Source organism: Stenella coeruleoalba (assembly GCF_951394435.1).
Source record: "Stenella coeruleoalba genome assembly, chromosome: 11".
NCBI lineage: Eukaryota > Metazoa > Chordata > Mammalia > Artiodactyla > Delphinidae > Stenella > Stenella coeruleoalba.
In genome coordinates this window covers 1911901-1930750 of record NC_137157.1, presented here as the reverse complement: position 1 = coordinate 1930750, position 18850 = coordinate 1911901, and the positions used below count along the sequence as shown (strand labels likewise).

The 18850-nt window shown below is 60.0% G+C and overlaps 1 protein-coding gene across 3 annotated transcripts in view; it reads left to right on the top strand.

The window, feature by feature from the left end:
* TAFA5 (TAFA chemokine like family member 5) overlaps positions 1-18850 on the top strand; it is a 190607-nt gene that overhangs the window by 113891 nt on the left and 57866 nt on the right. For 2 of the 3 annotated variants that reach the window (XM_079936990.1, XM_079936991.1), the window contains exon 2: positions 6346-6495. In XM_079936990.1, coding sequence (XP_079793116.1) covers positions 6346-6495 — 150 coding nt within the window. Of the gene's footprint in view, positions 1-6345; positions 6496-14301; positions 14649-18850 lie in introns of those variants that run through there. The other variant, XM_079936992.1, reaches the window with a different exon arrangement.

Sequence of the window (18850 nt, the reverse complement as noted above, 5' to 3'; positions counted from 1 at the left end):
TCTTTTCCCTCCTGTTGGGGACCTGCCCGGGCCCCCATCTTCCTGGTCACGCGTCTGCCTGGAGGTGACCCAGCCTGTGGTCAGCTCCGGGCCCCGTGCCGGCCTCAGGCCCTGCTGGCCTCCTGGGCTGCCCAGGTTTCGTCCTCATCCAGGCACAGGGCTGACACTCGTGACTGCTGAATGCCATCCTCTCTGAGTGCCTTTATTCTGTCAGACCTCCTCCCAGATGGATGTCGGCACAGACGGGATTAAATGGCTGTGGTGCCTTCCCGGGAACGGGGCGGGGGCTGCCTGAGGGCCAGGCCCAGCTGAGTCGCCCCAGGGCCTCTTCCCACCCGGGAAGCCACGGGGCACCGGCTGCCCAGAGCCATCCTTTGGTATCCCATCCATCTGGCGCCGGGGCGGGGGTGGGGGGGCCTGGACCGTGCCCTCCTGAGACCTACACCCAGGTTACAGACCGTTCTCTCCACTGAGAAATGAGGCCTGAGCAGGAGTTGGGGCCCCTCAGCCCCTCCAGTGACCTTGCTCAGGGTGTGGCTGGTGGCCGCCCTGGTTTGGGGGCCGTGCTGGGGATGCTGAGGGGCTGGTGTCCGGCCATCCTGCCTGGTCCAGCTCAGGGAATAAATGAAACTTGGCAAAGCTTGACTCAACCAAAGCGTCACAGCAGGGACTGTGCCCGTGAGCACTCGGGATGCAGCTGCCCTCCGCTCCCAGCCTGCGGCGGCCCGGGGACCGGGAGGGTGCGTGTTCCACAGGAACTTTCCACGGGGCCCCTTCCCCGAGCCCCAGGCCCCCAGTCAGGATCTCTCGGGCATGGGAGAAACCTCTGTGGGCCGCTTGTGGAAAATCTGTAGAAACAGGGACGGTGGTGGTACTTGCCTTGATGGGGAAGCGTTGAGGGCGTGGTGTGGCCCCCCACCGAGTCTGGTCCGGCCCCTCAGGGACCAGTGCTGTCGCTGGGGGTAGCTCTGCACTCCTAGCCTCCGGGGCTGCGTGGGTGGTAGGAGCCCCCGGCCCCTGGTCCTGGGGCACATTCAGCGGCCTGAATCACTGAGGCAGCGAAGCAGTGAGCCCCTTGGGGGTCCGCTCCCAAGCCAGGCTCCCCTCCGCGGGCTCAGCCACCACCAGCTAGGCAGGCGTGCCACGCGCCCTCCCCCGTCCCAGCAGCAGGGACGGGGCCCTGCAGATCCCAGCCCTGTAGGTCACGGCTGGGCAAGGCTGCCTCCTAACGGGTGGCCAGGATGGGGGTGAGAGGTGATGGACCTGACCTCTCCTGGGGGCGTGTTTCCTGCTCTCCTGCGGGACCCCCAGCTGCAGGCAGAGGTGACAGCGTCCAGGGGGAGCGTGGCCAGCTGTTTACATGCAATGACGTTGCCACAAGTGTCAGGGGACAGAATCAGACCATAGAACCGGGGGTTTGCGTGACCACCCACACGCACCCTGACCTCCGCCGTCTAGTGAGAAGCTGCAGGCCTGTCTCTGGGGGAAAGTGAGCATCTCTTTCTTTTTTTACACGTCTCTCTACGGCATCTGGCTTTTGTTAAATGCTTATGTTGCTGCCTTTCTCCTAAGAAGACTCCCTGGAGTTTTGTTTCTTTCCGTCTTCATGGCAGCCGCCCATCACCCCTCAGGCACACACGTGTGCACGCATGGACACTCTCCTCCCTGGGCCCCGGCAGGGCCTGTGGGTCCAGGCGCCAGGCTGGGCTGGGGGGGCAGCTGCAGGGAGGCCCAGCCTGTGTCCCCACTGCAGAGGAGGACGTGGTCAGGTGTGGGCTGCGTGCATGGTGGGAGCAGCTGTTGGGGAAGGAATTGTGATTTCTTGTTTGTTTTATTTTTGAAGCATTTTTTTTTCTTTCTGGTTTTAAAAGTAATACAAGTTCTTTGTAACAAAAATACCTGGGGGAAGACAATAAGAATTATAATCCCACCCGCCCCACCGAAGAAAACGCCGACCACGTCTTGTGTGTTGGTGTGTGTGTCTGTGTGTGTGACACAGAGAGAGAGCAGAGGTGAGACAAGGGAAGGAGGGAAGGGGGAGCCCAGACTCTAGAATCTTCCTGGCTGCCCTCTCCCAGAGGAGGAGGGCCCACCGGGAGGCGTGTGGGGACTGGCCTGGCCCGTTGCAGGCCTCCCCACTCCTCTCGGAGGCCCGTGTCCCACGTGTGCTCCCGGCTGTAACCGCGGTGCTGTCCCAGACCCTGGGGTCCCTGGTTCCTCGAGCTTCCGGAGCGGGGGATGAAGGGCGGGCACGGCGGGACCTGGGGAGGGTCATTCCTGGGGGCAGTAGGCTCCCAGGGGGTCCCGGCCGGCCTTCGGCCCTGTGGCTGGGATACCCGTCGTCACGAAGCCGCTGGCCTGGTCAGAGGACACCGGGGCTGAAGTACGAGGTGGTGACATTTTCACAACAAACCAGAAATCTGAGTGGAACAGAGAGGTTTCCAAGTGCAGGGTGGGCGCCTGCCTGGAGCTGGCTTGAGAAGACCCCCCCCCGAGTGCCACAGGGGGTGTCCAGGACGTCAGCCCCAGTTAAGGCGGCCAGTGTGGTCCCCTGGGGGCCCAGGGCCAGCTGGCTGCCTGTCCTCCCCCCTGCCCTGTGCCCCACACTCGGATGCAGGTTGAATGAGGTGCTGTGGGTTCCTGGGCAGCTGGCGGGGGGCCTGGGAGCTCCAGGTCAGGTGTGGGCAGACAGGGACAGACCAGTGCCTTGGAGGAGAGATCCGCTGAGCCCATGGCGAGTCCGGTGAGTTCCGAGCACGTGGTCAAGTTCTAAGTACTGTGTGTTAACTGCGCAGCCCAAGTTCACTGTCGACCCCCAGAGCAGAACCGACAGCGTGGGCGGGGCCGGGCAGTCTTCTCCTCGACACCAGGCGACCTCACGGTGCGGGTGGACCACCCCTCTCATGCCTGAACTCCGTGTTCAGCTGTGTGACCCGCGGGGAGAGCCACCTGGTGTCTCGGGACGCCGCCGCTTCCGAGCTCGCCGAGCACCTCTTGAGCCTGTATTCTGAGCCCCTGTGATGCGCTGCCACCCTGTCCCCGTCCCCTTGCCCTTCACCTGGCTGCTTGCTTCCAGGAGCCCTGGACCTGCCCATGGGAGCCGGTCACGTACTGCCGTTTGCCAACCTTGCCAGAGGTGCCTGAGCTAAGGACAGCGCGGTGGAGCCTGGGGGCGAGGCAGCCGGGGATGGGAGCGTTTATCCATGAGCTCCTCCAGGGGTCGGGGACGACATCCGAGACCCAGCCCAGCCCGGGGAGGATGGTCACGGCACAGGGCGAGGACCACGTGAAGGTCCTGGGATGAAAGCCCGGGAGGAGACCCGAGTCTGCAGACAGCCAACCCCCAACACGGGATTGAGGGCTGGAAACCCCAGAAGGGGAGGCCAGGGCAGTCGAGGAAACACGGTGTGGAGGGATGGAGAGGGGCCGGGCTGGGCGCCTAGGCTGTGAGCTGGTAATAAATTTGTGAACCGGGACCCGTGGTGTCCCGAAGGCACGCGGAGCCGCGCGTGGCCTGGGCCCGTGCGCCCCGGTGCTGGCTCGTCCCCTTTCGGCTTTTCCACACTCCCAGGCAGAGGTTGGTTTTCTTCCTTTCATAGATTGATGGTGTCCCCGAAAGATACATTCAGGTCCCAACCCTGTTACTTGGGACGATGGCCTTACTTGGAAATAGGGGCTTTGCAGCTGCAGTTAAGATGAAGCCACTAAGTGAACCCTAGTCAACATGACCAGCGACCTTGTGAGAAGAGGAGACACCAGGAGGTCTGTGACGACGGGACTGATGTGGCTACAGGCGAGAAGCGGCCACCAGGACCCACGGGAGGCAGGAAGGCCCCCCCTCCACGGCCACCCTGAGAGAGCCGGCCCTGCCGCGGCCTCCATTTCAGACTTGCAGCCGCCAGGCTACGGGTGAATGTGCTGGGGGTTAGGCCCCCAGTCTGTGACGCCTCTTTACGGCAGCCCCTGGGCACTGGCTACGGTCCAGGACACCTGCTGTCCGCCTCATCTCCACGTGGGTGCACATGCAGAGGAATTGGGGGGCCCTTGGCCGCCTTGTCCTTCCCTACCCCAGCGCCACTGGTCCACGGGGCGTGGTCCAGAATCGTGGCACCTGGGGGGATGACGACGTGAGGCTGACGGCTGCCGTGTGAGAGGTGCAATGGACGTGGAAGCCCTCAGACCCCCGGCCACCCCCTTACAAACGAGGGTCCAGGCTCCGGAGGCGCGGTGTGCCTGGGTCAGGGGGTCCCATGGCTGGTCGGTCAGTTGCTTTGTTAGTTACTGACCGGGGCTCAGGTTCCGAGGAGACGGGCCTCTGCCGGCCACTGACGTCAGCCAAAGGTGTCTGGGGTCAGGGTGGGCGGCAGCGAGGACCGAGAGCGCCGGAGCAGCCCCACGGCAACACGCAGAGCTTAAAATAACAGCCGGGATGGAACCCACGCAGCTGCCCGACCGCACGTCGCAGAGTCGGACCAGCCCACGAGTCTCAGCATCTTTGCCGTGAGCTCCTGGACCCCCTCAGATGCACGGTTGCCCGTAATCACGTCTGTCTCTAAGGCTCTAACCACTGTTGTTACCAGAAACGCACAGCTCGCTATCCACGACGCTCTTCCCTTTGCTGCATTTGTTTATCTACTTCGTTATTTATGCGTCTGTCTATTTTTGCTGGTTCCTTCGCGCAGTATATAATTTTGCGTGTAATTAGTTAGTGCACCTTCAATCACAGCTAAAGCCTTCAGGGAGGCGGCACTGGGGTGTTGGCCATGGAACAGGCTCTGCTCAGCAAGGGGAGGGGGGTCCCAGCAGGTCGAGGAGGAGGGGCCCGGGGCCCACATCCTTCCTCCCACACCTGTGTGGGTCTCCCGTGAGCTGTCCGTGACGGGCTCTGGGCGGCTGGCTTGGGGTCCCCGTGCACAGCTCCCTTCAGGCCCTGGGCCGGGCATGTCTGGTACCCACTGCAGACACCCCGTTGCCTCTTGGGTCGGTCACACCCAGACGTGGCTTCCCCCGGGTCAGGGTGGCCTGGGCAGCTCTGGGCTGATGGAGCCGGTGGCTGCTCCATGCACTGTATCCTGCCAGCCTGGCCCCAGGCCGGGCTGGGCACCCAGAGGTGACATCAGTGACAAAAAGGCAGGGCAGTCCTGTGCAGTGAGCCGCCTGGAGGACCCGGGGGCTGCCTGGAGGAGGGGGCCAGGGGTGACAGCAGTGTATGAGGAAGGACACCCAGGGCTGAAGAAACGGCTGCCTGGGAGCCCCAGGGAGCTGCCAGCTTTTCCTCTGTGGGGTGGACACTGCCACCCTCCTCCCCGGCACGTGGGGACTGTCTCCTGGGTGTCACCTCCTCGTCGTTCCCTTGGTTGGAGCTGCAGCAGGCGCCCCCATCCTCTCTCCCTGCCGACCCCCTGCGTAGTGGTGGGCTGGGATCTGTACGGGGCCGTATCCTCGAGCTGGGAGGGACCTTCAGGGGCAGAGTACCGTCCGCTTTCTCGCACTGTGGTCCCAGGGCCCAACGCAGAGGACGGCATACAGTGGTGCTTATTGTTTGCTGAGGGAAGGAAAGTGAGGCAGCGAGTGGACGCCCCGGTGGAGGCTGTGGCCGTGTGGCCACACCGAGGGGCCACCCGGTGTCACCAAGAGATCTAGGCTCACAGCTCGGGGATGACCGGTGGGGCACCAGCCAGGCCCGGGGAGGACCTGCAGCTTCCCTGGGGCCAGCGGCCAGGCTTCCCGCGTCGGCACCCGCCGTCCAGAGCCAGCGCTGCCTGTCTGGTCTCTGGTCTGGACTCTTCAGAGCATCCTGGTTTACAGGCAGGCATGTCCCTCTGCTGGGATGCTGGCCCCCTCAGCTCCTCAGAGCAGTGGTGCCCTCCCTGGATTTAGGAGTCACGTGGGGGGTGAGGAAGCCAGTGAAACCCATGGAGTCATCACCTGCAAGCGAGACGGGTCCCTTCTCGGCAGGTTGGGCCGGTCCAGACACAGACCGAGGCCGCTCCAGGCCAGCCTGGCCTCCCGTCACGGAGCCCTGTGCAGCCCAGGTCCTGACTCGTGACCGGGGGCCCTTCCCCTGTGACTCAGCCCTTCACTTCCAGGAGTGGCTGAGATGGGGCACGTTGAACATCCTGTCGCCCAGGCAAGGCTGCCAAAACCATGCTGCAGAAGCGTGGAGGGCGCTGGCCTGACCCGGTGCGTTGGCTTTTGCAGGGTGGGTCTGACAGCGTCGTCTGGGGGGTTCAGATGTCCCTCTGGGTCCCTCTGCAGGCGGGCGCCAGGTGGGCACTCGGTGTGGTGCTGGGACGGCTGGTCTCCAGGCGCGTCCTCTCAGCCCTATCTGTGCCTCTCTTGCAGGTCAGCTGGCCGCCGGCACCTGTGAGATTGTGACGCTGGACCGCGACAGCAGCCAGCCGCGGAGGACGATCGCCCGGCAGACGGCTCGCTGCGCGTGCAGGAAGGGGCAGATCGCGGGCACCACCAGAGCCAGGCCAGCCTGCGTGGACGGTAAGAGCCCCGGCCCGGGCGGCCGTCGGGGGCCACAAGAGGCTGCGTGCCCAGGGTCCACGAGATGCCTCCAGCCCCCAGGACATTCCACCGAGGCGCCCTGCTCGCTGGGCGAGGCCTTGGGCCGCACAGGGCCGCCACCCCCGGCGGTGCCGGTCGTGCACCTGAGGACTGCCTGCTGGCCGTGGGCGTGGAGGCTGGCAGGGAGCCAGGTGCCCAGGGGGCCAGAGGGCATTTCTTGGCCAGTCAGGCTTGCTGCAGGCAGAGGGGTGGAGGCGGTGACACCAGCGAGATGACCCTGATGCCCGTGTGGTCTCTGTCTGAGGTGCCTGCGGGTCTGGCAGGTGGCAGGTGCCCCAGGCTTCGTGACGTGCAGCGGGGCCGCCACAGGCTCCCAGGACAGCCGACGCGATGCGCCCGTTGGGTAGGCTGGTGGCACCACTGAGGCTGAGCCGGCTCGGGGACGAGACACGTCCTGTTAACAGTCTTGCTGAGTTGACGCTCAGGCACCTTGTGGGAGGTGGTACCTTTGGGGACCGTCCTCAGAAACAGACCCACAAGCCGCCTTTACAAAGCGGGGAGGAGTCCCTGCGGCTTCCATTAGGGCACCGACGTGGGCGCGTCCCCTGGTGCAGGAGACGCCGTGGGTGCTCTGCAGGGGACCTGGGCATCCCAAGGCCGGAGGCAACGGGGCCCAGCAGGGGTCTGGGGCGGGGCCAGCGGGCGAGTGGGGGAGGCAGCGTTGGAGCCAGGCCGGAACCCTGCCCAGTCCCAGGACTAGAGCAGGGGGGACACCCCTCTTCTGGGCGGCCTGGGGGCTCCCGTGGGCCTGGCTGGCAGCTGCCTGTGTTGGTCCAGGCTCCTTGGGGTGGATGGCCCCATGCAGGGGTGTGGGGCGGCTGGAGGAGTCGCGGTCACCGTGGTCAAGGTGGAGGGTCCAAGGTATCAGCCGGTCCATCCCGTGGGGGCGGCAGGGATGCACAGGGTCGCCCAGAGCTGGACTTGGACCCTAGCTCTTCTGGTCGGTCCCTCCCCTCCCCTACAGCCTCTGCACGGGCTCTGGGGGCCCAGCTCCCTGGTTCAATCTGCTGCCTCCACCAGGGAGTCCCACCAGCTCCCCTGCTCTGACCTAGGACGTGGGGGGAACCACTTTGCCTGCTGCAGGCGGTGCTGGCGAAGGTCACGGGAGAGGTGACGGGCGTGCTGAGCACAGGGCTGGGGCATCGTGAGCTCCCGGCCACTCTGGGAGGCTCACCAGCAGTGCTGGTAGGGCTGCATCAGGAGCGAGGACACATCATCCCTGAGGCAGAGGCTTTCTGACAAGCCGGGTGGATCCCAGTGCAGCCCCCAAAGGGAGAAAGACCCCCAAGGAAGGGCCCCTCGGGGATGGGGCTGATTCAGGGGCCCGGGTCAGTGTCACCAGTGAGCCTGTCCAGGACTGTCCGGGGACCTGGCCGGGGCAGTGAGTCTGCTCGGGGCCCGGGGCCTGGAGCTCTAGTCCCACATGGCCTCCAGCAGGACAGGGAAGGAGTCAGGGACGGGCCTGGGCTCTTGGCCCGAGGGAGCAGGCCCGGCCCTCACCACTCCAGGCCCCGACGTCCTGTGCACCTTTGGGGCTGAGCTGGCTGCGGGAGCCTCACCCACGGAGCTTGGGGTGCCCAGAAGCACCCTGGAGGTGCACGGGGCTCCAGGACCACCCGGCCGCCCCCGGGACCTGCCTTGCTTCCCTCAGGCCCCTCGGCCACGTGCTACCTGCCTTGTGCTGCCCGCCCGGAAGGGCTCTCTGGGAATGTCGGGGGCACCTGGGAGATGGTGGGAAAGGACTGCCGTGGGGGGGGGCTGGAGGCTAGTGGAAGGATGCTGAGACAGCTGGTGCCTTTTGAGGATCTGGGGCAAGGAAGCACCCGTGCTGGCGTCAGTTCTGTTTCTAAGAAGCTGTTGTCTGTCCTTGTTAAGAGCGTCTAGCCATCGGCATCCCACGGACGGGGTGTGATTGGACAGCCAGATGTCCATGCGCAGTGCTAACGTCCTTGCCTCTGGGGACCATCCTCAGAAACAGTCTTTACAGAGAGGAAAGGCCTAGCTGCTCCGAGGCCGCTCCACTGACCCTAGACTCTGTCTGCCCAGTGGGTCGCCGGTGGACTGCCTTGACCCCTGGTGAGCTGGGCTAAGCCACCGCATCCCCATCTGCAGCTCCTGTAACTAGAAGCGGCCAGAGCGCCTTCTGGGCTGACATGGACGGATTCTTCCCGGCCAGGAGGGAGGGAGGGGGAGGTGCGGGCCCGCTCCCCTCCCCTCTGGTCATTAGCTCTGGGAGGCTTCGGGAGCGGCAGGTCAGAACTGATTACTAATTGAATCTGGGTCTGCTCATCCGAAACCGCGTTCTCACCCCTCTCCTGTGAGCCTCCCCGCATGTCAGGAGCTGGGTCCCAGAGACCCAAATTAAAACCCGGCCGTTTTCCGGGGAGGCCATACAAATCAGTTAGCTGGCATTTTGCACAGCGGGCATTTCCAGGCTGCCATCTAATTTAATTTTTGCCTTTCTGTGTTCTTGCTCTGTGCACATAATGTTTCCTCAAGTGTGAACTGTGTTGCTAAAGAGGAAACTCGGGTTGCGTGGCTTGCTTGGAATTCCGTAGGAACGGGCCTTAAATTGGGCTGGTTTGTGCTGACCCTGTCATGTTTGGTAAATACGTGGGCTTGAAGTACTAGAGCCCAGCTGCATCTGTTCACGTGTTTATTCATTTATTTATTAACTTATCGTTCATTCATTCGCCCCCTCACTCATTCGTTTGATCAAATAAGGTGTTTGCTCCTGGGTGGAGGAGAGCTGGAAGGGGAGATTGACTCTTAGGGTACCTAGTACCTAGAACATGCAGTGCTGGGGGGCTAGGGTCCAGACTGTGGGGCAGGGGCTGGGGGACCCCAGAGTACAGCCGTCACTTCCTGTCCAGGACCTTAGCAAAGTTGCATCTTCAAGGGAGCATTTGAGCAGGGTACCAAAGGATGAATAGGAGCTCACCAAGAAAGTATCTCTTTGTAAAAGGAGGGGGCTGGTGGTGAGAGAGGAGTTCCTGGCCGTGTTTCTGGGTAAACTGCAACCCCCTCCCCCCCTCAGCCTGGACCCTAACCCTAACCTGCCTAGGGTCTTTCCAACTCATGGAACCATCGGCGAAAGAGTTTCTCAAACAAGCCCCACTATCCCTGCGAGGCTCCACGTCCTTACACACAAACACAAAACGGCACCTACCCTCGGGGCTGCCGCTGGTCGTGGACACCTCGGTTAAAAGCCTCCTCTGCCGGCACTGCAGCTCTGGAAGGCTCCGAGGGCCCCTCTCCACCGGTGGAAATGCGTGTGGCCCCGACGACCCTGCAGCACCGCTGAGAGGACCGAGGCCCAGTCCCCAGGCCCCGCCCCACCCAGTACACAGCAGGTCACCCACAGGCAGCTCCACTCTCCCTGAAGTGGCCTCTTTCTTTATAAAGGGAGGCTCTTCCTCCCATCAGCTGAACCCTCGTGAAACTCTCTTGGAAGAGAACAAAGTAAAGAAAGCAGCGTGGTGCCCAGGGGCCGGGCACGGGCAGGCGGGCGGGAGAAGAGAGGGTTGTTTCCGGAGTAGCGCTGCCCCAGCCGTGGTGCGGGGGTGGGCGTGAGGGCAAGGGTCTTAGGCCGGGCCCGGCAGGGTTCCTGGGAGCCATGGGGTGTGGCGGGCAGGCGGAGTTCCGCACAGGCCTGTTGTGAGGGCCGCTGCGGCCCTGAGGAGGAGGTCGCAGCCTAGGCTGGTACAGTCCAGTCTGGAGAGGGTCCTCCTGTGTATGGCCTGCCAGGCTCTCCGGAGTCCCTGCCAGGACCTCCTGGCTGATGCTGTTGACCCCTGGCACCTGCTGGGAGCTGGCCTGTCTTCTCGCCAACATGCCTTTGTATTCCTGAGCAGGGAACTATGCATCCAGGTCACATCCCTGAACGTCAGGGTCAGATCTCGTAATACACCTTTCCTTTCCGGGGAGCCTGGGATGCAGACAGGGCCCAGGGTGTTGGGTGGAGAGCCGTGGCCCCAGGCCTCCTGGGTGCTCACCAGCTGTGCGCACAGACTGGGTAACAGCTGAGCGTCACCACACTCCTCTTAGAGTGAGAGGAGGTGTGATGCTCAGAGGCTCTCTCTGAACTGATGTGCCAACCTAGGGAACCACCCGTCCCCCATTTACATTCTTCCCAGCCACGTGTGAGACATGCCTGTTCCAGACATGGCCTTTGAGGGGTTCTGCTGAGGAAGCGGGAGCAGCGATGGCTGTTTGAGAGGGGTCTGTGTGCAGATGGCTGCTGTGGTCTGGGATGAGTCTGGGTCCCCGCCAGGGACGAAGTGAAGACCCAGAAGAGGCACCTCATTAGTAGATGCAAGGAGTTGAGGGTGCAGAAATAAACCCTGCATCGCATCAGCTGGTCTTCATCAAGGGCGCCAAGACCAACGTGGAAGCAGTAGTCTTGTCAACAAGTGGCACTGGGACATCTGGATTTCCATGTGCAAAAGAACGAGGTTGGATTCCTGCCTCACGCCATATATATGCCAGGAACCTCAACGTGGATCAAAGACCTAACTGTTAAGGGCTAAAATGATGAAACCTGTAGCAGAAGACAGGGGTAACTCTTTATGACCTTGGATTTGGCAAAAGATTCTTACATATGACACCAAACGCACAAGCAACAAGAGAAAAATGGAGAAATGGGACTTCACCAAAATGAAAAACTCTGGTGCCTCAGAAGACACCATCAAGAAGTGAAAAGAAAAAAAAAAAAAAAAAGAAAGTGAAAAGACAGCCCACAGAATGGGAGAACATATTTGCAAATTGTGGATCTGATAAGGGACCTTTATCTAGAATATATAAAGGACTCCTCCAACTCAAAAATGAGAAGACAATTAACACAATTTTAAAATTGTCGGAGGATCTGAGTAGACATTTCTTCAAAGAAGATAGACGTGAATAACCAGATGCCAGCTCTCATGAGTCAGCAGGAAAATGCAAATTAAGCACACAATAAGATTCTGGAAAGCATGGCTTAGACTCCAAACGTCAGATGACAACAACTGTTCCCGAGGGTGTGGAAGAATCGGAACCCTCCTACACTGCTGGTGGGAATGTAAAAGGGAGCAGCTGTTTTGGAAAAATGATCTTGATTAAACAAGAGCTGTCCTATGATCTAACAGTTCCACTCCGAATGGAATCCTAGGTATTCCCCAGGAGGAATGAAAACACACATCCACTCTGTCGACTGAAAAAAAAACGGCACAGCGTGAGGGTTGGGAGTTAAGCTTTATCTGGGACACAGTGAGGACTCCAGCCCAGGAGACAGCATCTCAGAGAGCTCTGAGGGACCGCTCCAAAGAGGCGGGGGAAGGTCAGCATATATGAGATTTTGGTGAAGGGGGAGTCCATGCAGTCAAACACATATCTTCTGCAGAAGGTTTCTGCAAGTCACGAGGAGCAGACGTCACCACGAAGGATTTTAGTGCTTCCCTCCATAAGAGGAGATGCAAGAATTGGGCTCATAAAATCTCCTGAGAAGATCTAACTATCTGAAGGCCTGTGCTGCCAGTCTTTCCCAGAGCACAGAGAGCCTGTTTCCTGATCTCCACCCTGAACTCCTTTCAGGGCGGGGTTGAAGGTCAGCAGCTGCAGCTGCTCAGGGTTTAATCCTCCTAGAGGTAGACGACGAGTGCCAACTTGTAGCTGGCAACTCAGAAACTTGTCCACACACATTCACAGCAGCATCTGCCCTGACGGACAGAAGGTGGAAACAGCCCAGACGTCCATCAGTGGACAGATGGGTAAACGGAGCGTGGTGTGTCCATACAATGGAACGTTACCGAGCTGTACAAAAGAACGAGGATTGACACACGTTCAACTGGATGAACCTGGAAAGCGGGACGCTCAGGGAGGAAGCCAGACCCGGAGGGCACGTGGTGTGTGATTCTGTTTACGTGGGACAGGCAGATCCGGAGAGACAGAGAGCAGATTAGTGGCTCCCAGGGGCTGGGGGGGATAGGTAGGGGAACGGGCTTTCTTTTGGGGGGATGAAGAGGCCCTAAAACTGACGCGATGGAGGCACGGCTCTGGACGCACTGAAACCACTGAACGATGCACTTCTAAGTCGTGAATCGTAAGGTGTGTGAATTGAGGCAAAGCCCACACACATGCACAGAGCTGATGAGGGGGGTGAACTGGGAAGGCGGGGTGGGGGGCCTTGCATGAGGCAGGGGGCGGGGGAGACGTGACGGGGGCGGGGCCGGCACTCCAGTCACCCCTGAGCAGCGAGGACCAGGAGTCAGGACGCGGGCTGTTCTACAGCTGGTTGGGTTGGAGCTCAGGTTGGGGAAGGTCTGACAGGGGTGGCGAGTGTAGACCACCGTTCCTTAAGCTCTGATGGCAGCGCCCGGCGTCTGTTTTGCAGGATACGGTAAAAATCACATAACTGGGAAACAAAATTTCAGAGAGCGTTTGAGTCGAAGTCTGCTTTGTGTTCGATCCAGCAGAGCCTGGACGGCCCCTCTGTGTCACACTGGCCTCGCGGCATAAGGAGCATCGTGGGCCGTGGCCTCAGCAGCACGGTCTGCAGCCCCCCACCCCACCCCAAGGTCCTGTGAAGGGGCAGGGAGGCTGGGACCTGGCTTTGAGGCTCAGAAGCGAAAGGGAAGGAAACGTGAGGCCTTTGGATGCTGGTGGAGAGAACGAGGCAACGGAGAGGAACGGAGAAGCTGGGAGTGGCTGGAAATTCCCAGAAGGGTGTTAGGGGTTAGGGGCCCAGGACTGCCTCAGGGGACGGGCAGCTCCCCACTGTGAGGACTGGACGGAACCCAGAGGCCCATGCCTGGGTGGCCCTTAGTTCTCCATCAGGTGGGGGCCTTGGTGTTTCAGCACCCGGCCCTGCAGCCTCGCCTGGATCACCCTGCTTCTCCCCAGGGCCATTGCAGCAGCGCTAGGGTGGGTGCAGAGGCAGAAGCATGAGATGAGAGGAGGGGGCCGTCACGGGCAGCACAAACCTGATGGGGGCTGAACCGGGCAGATGCGGTAGCAAAAACCCCGGAAGGCTTCCTGGAGGAGCTGAGCCCTGTGTCCCACGGAGGTGGCCACGCCCACCTGCGTTGCTCCACGGCCCTGGTTGTGCCCTAGAACTCCCAGAGTGTCCTTTAGCAGCAGACTTGAATGAGTGGTCACCCCACATCCACGTCCAGACCCCAGACTCTGTTCTTTGAGAGGAAAGAGGACAGGATTCAGAGTGGACAGCAGGCCTCCGTCTTTGGGGGCAAAAGCTTTTAGGTGTTTTAATACTTGGAAAAGTGAGTATGCATATTTAGAAACCTGTGTATGCCCTTTGTGCAGCTGAGTGGCCTCCAGCAGTTCGGCTAAGCTCTGCGAGCTGTGGGTAGAGGAGCAGCAGAGGTGTGAGTGAGGGTCCAGCCCTGCCTGGCCTCCTGCACCACCCTTTATCTGTGTCACCTGCTCTCTGGAGTCTGCTAGACCTGCCCTCCGTGGTGGGCCGAGCAGGCTTGCAGTGACTTGCAAGAGTCGTGTTAAATTTTCAGAAATTCTGTGAGCTAACTGCTATATACAGCCGTTAGTAAAAAGTAAGTTCACACAAACTGACTTAAGAAGAAATAGAAAGTCTGAGTAGACCCATGACAAGTCAAGACAGTGAGTTAATAATCTAATAACATCCTAGCAAGAAAAGCCCGGGACCAGATGGTTCCACTGGTGAATTCTACCGAATTTAGAGAAGAATTAATGTCAATTCTTCTCAAACTCTTCCAGACAAAACACTTCTTGACTCACTCCACGAGGCTGAGTTTACCCCAATACCAAAAGTATCAGGAAGAGGCATTACAAGGAAACTACAGACCTTATAGATACAGATGCAGAACTCCTCCACAGAACACTAACACACTGAGTCCAGGAGTGTGGAAAGGATTGTACGTCACGACCAAGGAGGATTTATCTCAAGGGTGCAAGACTGGATCAGCATAAGAAAATCAGTAGCTGTGACATATGGTATTAATAGAATAAAGGTCAAAAGTCACATGATCGCGCCAATAGTTGCAGAAGAAGCATTTAACGAAATCCAACATCCTTCCAAGATAAAAACACTCAGCAGACTAGAAACAAAAGGGAACGTTTCAACGTGACAAAGGGCATCTATGAAAAGCCACCGGGCAGCATCGTACTCAGTGGGAAGACTGGACGCTTTTGCCCTAAGATCAGGAACAAGACGAGGATGCCTCCTCCGGCCACTCTGTTCAGCACTGTCCTGGCAGCATGGCCAGGGCAGCTGGGAGAGACGTAAACAGAAGTCATCCTGATGGGAAAGGAAGAAGTAAAGCTATCTGTTCACAGATGATGTGATCTTCTGCAGAGAAAATCTGAAGGAATCCACGTACACACTTAGAAGGAATAAAGGAGTTTGGCAAGGTTGCAGGATACAAGGTCAGTACACAAAACTCAATGGAATTTCTCCCCAATGGTAGGGAACAATCTGAAAATGATCTCAAGAAAATAATTCCACTTGCAGTAGCTTCAGAAAGAATGAAATACTCAAAAATAAATTCAGCAGATGTGCCAGGCTCGTGCACTGAAAGCTATAAAACAGAAAGCTAATAACGTCGCCGCCCTCATCTTACACATTTTAATCAGCATTTGAGGATTGTCAGCGTGTAGAGAAGAAATATCTGTGCAACATCTCGGAGGAGAGTCTCTCCAGGAACCAGGAGCTGATGTGCCCCAGCGTGTGGTGGGAACCCTCGTGCTCTGATGGCAGCCGTTAGCAGGGACACTTGTGACATTATTCAGAGAAGGGTGCCGGGGGCTCTGCGCTGATCAGCAGACAGATCTGCAGGCCGCCTGCCTCCCGTCCCGCTCCTGTAGCTCAGGGACATCGCAGACACTCGTCGTGGCGGGGGCGTGCGTGAGGCCCTGTTACACAGGGCTCTGCCCAGGGTCCCCTGCGAGTCCCCAGGCCCTGTCCAGGCCGATGCAGGCAGGTCCCCCTCCCTGAGACTGTTGATCCTCTGTCTCCTTCAGGAAGGAGGGCAGAGGGGGCCCTCAGCTCCGGAGCCCCCGACCCTGGGCGGAGTTTAAGTTTGGACTTTTTCAGGACCCCCCCCCCCCCAAGCAAAGCTGCAGTTGACGTGGGCGCACCAGAGCTTCGCGAACGGTTCCTAAAGGCCAGCGTGTGCAGGTTTACATGGTCACCAGGGCCTTGCTGAAGGCTTTAAATGAATCACTGCTTTTATTTCCACAGACGCCCATTGAGGGAAGCACTCTTATCTGCCCCCCTTTAAAGACTGGAGACTGGGCCACAAGGGGCGTGGAGCTTGCCCCAAGTGGTCAGCTGCAGCCTGGAGGCCCCTGGGTTTCAGTGCCCCCCAGGAAGCCACAGTGCCCTCTGGGAAACACCCGGCAGCGCTGAGAGGCCCAGACCTGGGTGCAGAATGAGAGCAGCCCAGGCTGTTGGCCTCAGCGAGGACCCCGGGGAAGACGGGACAGAAGGTCCTGACTGTGTCCTGAGATGTGTGGGGGAGTGGAGGAAGCATGAGACCCCAGGAGAGGAAACTGTGGACTCAGGCCGCGGCTACCTGGGAAGACTTCCTGCAAGAGGTGACACCAGCGCTCATCACTGGGCCACGGCTTCCCGGAGCAGGTGGGCGTCAGCGGGCAGCAAACACCAGTGCTCAGCCTGGTGGCGGGGCCATCCTTGGCCCTAGTCCATCGCCCGGCTCTGGGCCCACAGAGGGAGATACCTCAGCCGCCGTGGTCTAGCACCGGTGGGCCCTGCCTGGGGGTCGACCTTGTGGAGGGAGAGAGTGGGTGCAGCCCGCCTGCCACGCTGGTCACGTCCACTCCCGAGGGTGGAGGTCACAGGAGCTGGACACCACGGGTCCCGTCGCTCCCAGCGAGTCCAGCCCCTTTTCAGGGAGTCCAGCTTCTGTAGAGCAGAGAGACCCTGACACCGTTAGTTTCAGGGCAGGCCCAGGAAGTGGGGTGTGGTAGGGACCCCTCTGGGAGGAGGGTGGGGCCTGGCATCCTTTACTAGCCTCTCCTTCCCGCCGAAATTGCCGGCCTCGTTAGGCGAGGCCCCTGCGGCTTTCCTCTGCACTCCAGAGCGGCTGCGCCCACCCGGGGCTGGGAAGGCATCCCTCCCGGGCCTCCTGGCGAGGAGTGGCTTCCCTAGGGGCTGAGCGTGGGCCCTGGGGCTCTGCACCTCCCAAGGAGGCCCTTCTTTGAGGGAAGCTCATGCTCTTTCATGTGATTTGAAATTTCAAACTCAGTTCAGTAGCGTGGTAAAAACCAAATCAAGCCAGGGAAATTGTCGACAAAACAATTGCATTTTAATCCAGGGAGCCGGCCTGCCCCCATGTCCTGCTGGCTCCGGGCATGGACGCAGGGGCAGCTCTGGTCGCTTTCAGGACCCGCGTGGAGGGAGCGCCGGCGCAGCCTTCCAGTATGGCTTGGGGAGGCGGGAGGGGCCGGGTCCTTTGACCAGCTCCTCAGGCCGTGGTGGGGGGCAGGGGCTGATCTCCACCTGCTGGGAGCACGGGTGGTGTCTGAAGGCCTTTTGGAAGATCTCTGCCCTGCTCTCTGGACAGGAAAGTCAGGGCACTGGGTGCTGGGAGAGGTCAGGCTGGTGATGGAAGCGGCAGTGACGAGTCAGGAGGCCGGGGGGTGGCACTCACCGTGGGGTTGTTGAGAAACTGGAGGGAGAAGCCCTGAGCCCGGCCCTGGGCGCGGCCTGAGCACAGTGCAGAGAGGTGTCTGTGCCGACCGAGGGGGCCCTGGGCGCGGCCTGAGCGCTGTCCCCCGGCAGGTGTGGCTCACCTGTGGGCCAGGGAGCAGGTGCCCGACAGGGGCCTGGAAGCAGGTCCAGGGGCTCCCCTGGGTGGTGTGAAGGGGAGTGAGGTCAGCAGGGAGGAAGCTCAGGACAGGCATACGGCTCCTGGCCAGGCGGCCGGGCTCCAGGCCGCGACTGCCGCTCAGAGCCCAGGCTGGGGGAGGGACGGCAGCGTCCGGCAGGGCGGCGATGTCAGCGTCCCCTTCCTTGCTCTCCAGGGCTGTACTGGGGGATGGGGGGAAGGAAGGAGGCCCCCGCGGCAGGGAGCTGCAGAGGTGAATGAAAGTGTCCCTTTAATTGTTCAGATGCCCGGCAGGATCTGCAGAGCCCGCCTGCCTGATGGGCGAGACGCAGCCGCGTTTGCCGCCGGAGCCCGGGGCCTGGCGGTCGGAGGAGCCCTGGGAGGGGCGTGGCCCTTCGGGTCAGTGCGACCCCGTGAGGACGGTTCCCTGCACCAGCCGGAGGGCCCTCCTCACTGTGCCGTAGCTGCTTCTGGTTTAGCTTTACTGTCCTCATTTTAGGTGTCCTCGGCTGGTAGTCGAGCAGCTGATCTAACGCAGGTTTTACCGGTAACTGGGGAAGGTATGGTGTTCACGTCCTGGGTCCACAGCTTCGGGAGCGGGGTGCCGCCCGTGAATGTCAGAGTCGGGGCCCCCATACGGGGGTTAAGTACCCGAGTCCTTGCAGGTCCAGTGCCCAGCTGCCCACATGACCTTGGCCGTCACCTCCACCCTGAGCACGAAGGGTCCCTCCAGGGTGGACGTAAGGGCAAAGGGCAAACTGCAGGACCCTGGACCCAGCGATCCGTGTTTCCTAGGGGACTGGGCTGCACAGCCTCCTGGGGCAGCAAACCAAAGATGCAGGTGTGTTGTTTTTTTGTTTTTTGTTTTTTTTTTAACATCTATATTGGGGTATAATTGCTTTACAGTGGTGTGTTAGTTTCTGCTTTATAACAAAGTGAATCAGTTATACATATACATATGTTCCCGTGTGGTTTTAAAGAGATGCATCATCGCTTTTGAATGTGAATGTGCCTCTGACACCTGAACAGTAGCACCAGGGAGAAGAAAACAAATGCAGCCCTTCCGCACGAAAGGCTTTCCCTCCAGCATCAGGCATCCCTGGTGGACGTGGGAATCCAAGTCTATACAGTTACAGCTTCATAACGATGCCCGTGTAGGCAAGTTCAGAAACGATTTCATGACCTTGCCTAGGATGTGGAAGTCCAAAATAAGTGTTTATTCTTTTACAAAATCCTTTAATTGAGATGTAACACACGCAGGCTTGCACTACTCGCCCGCCGGAGCCTGGATGCCTCACCCCCCACCCCAGTCCTACCCCCTCCCGTTACTAGTGCCCCGTCTTCTGGAACCTCGCGTTAATGGAATCAGACAGTACATAGACTTCTGTGTCTGGCTTCTCTCACTCACCGTGTCTGTGAGATCAACCTTGTTGTGTGAAGCGACATCTTGTTATTTT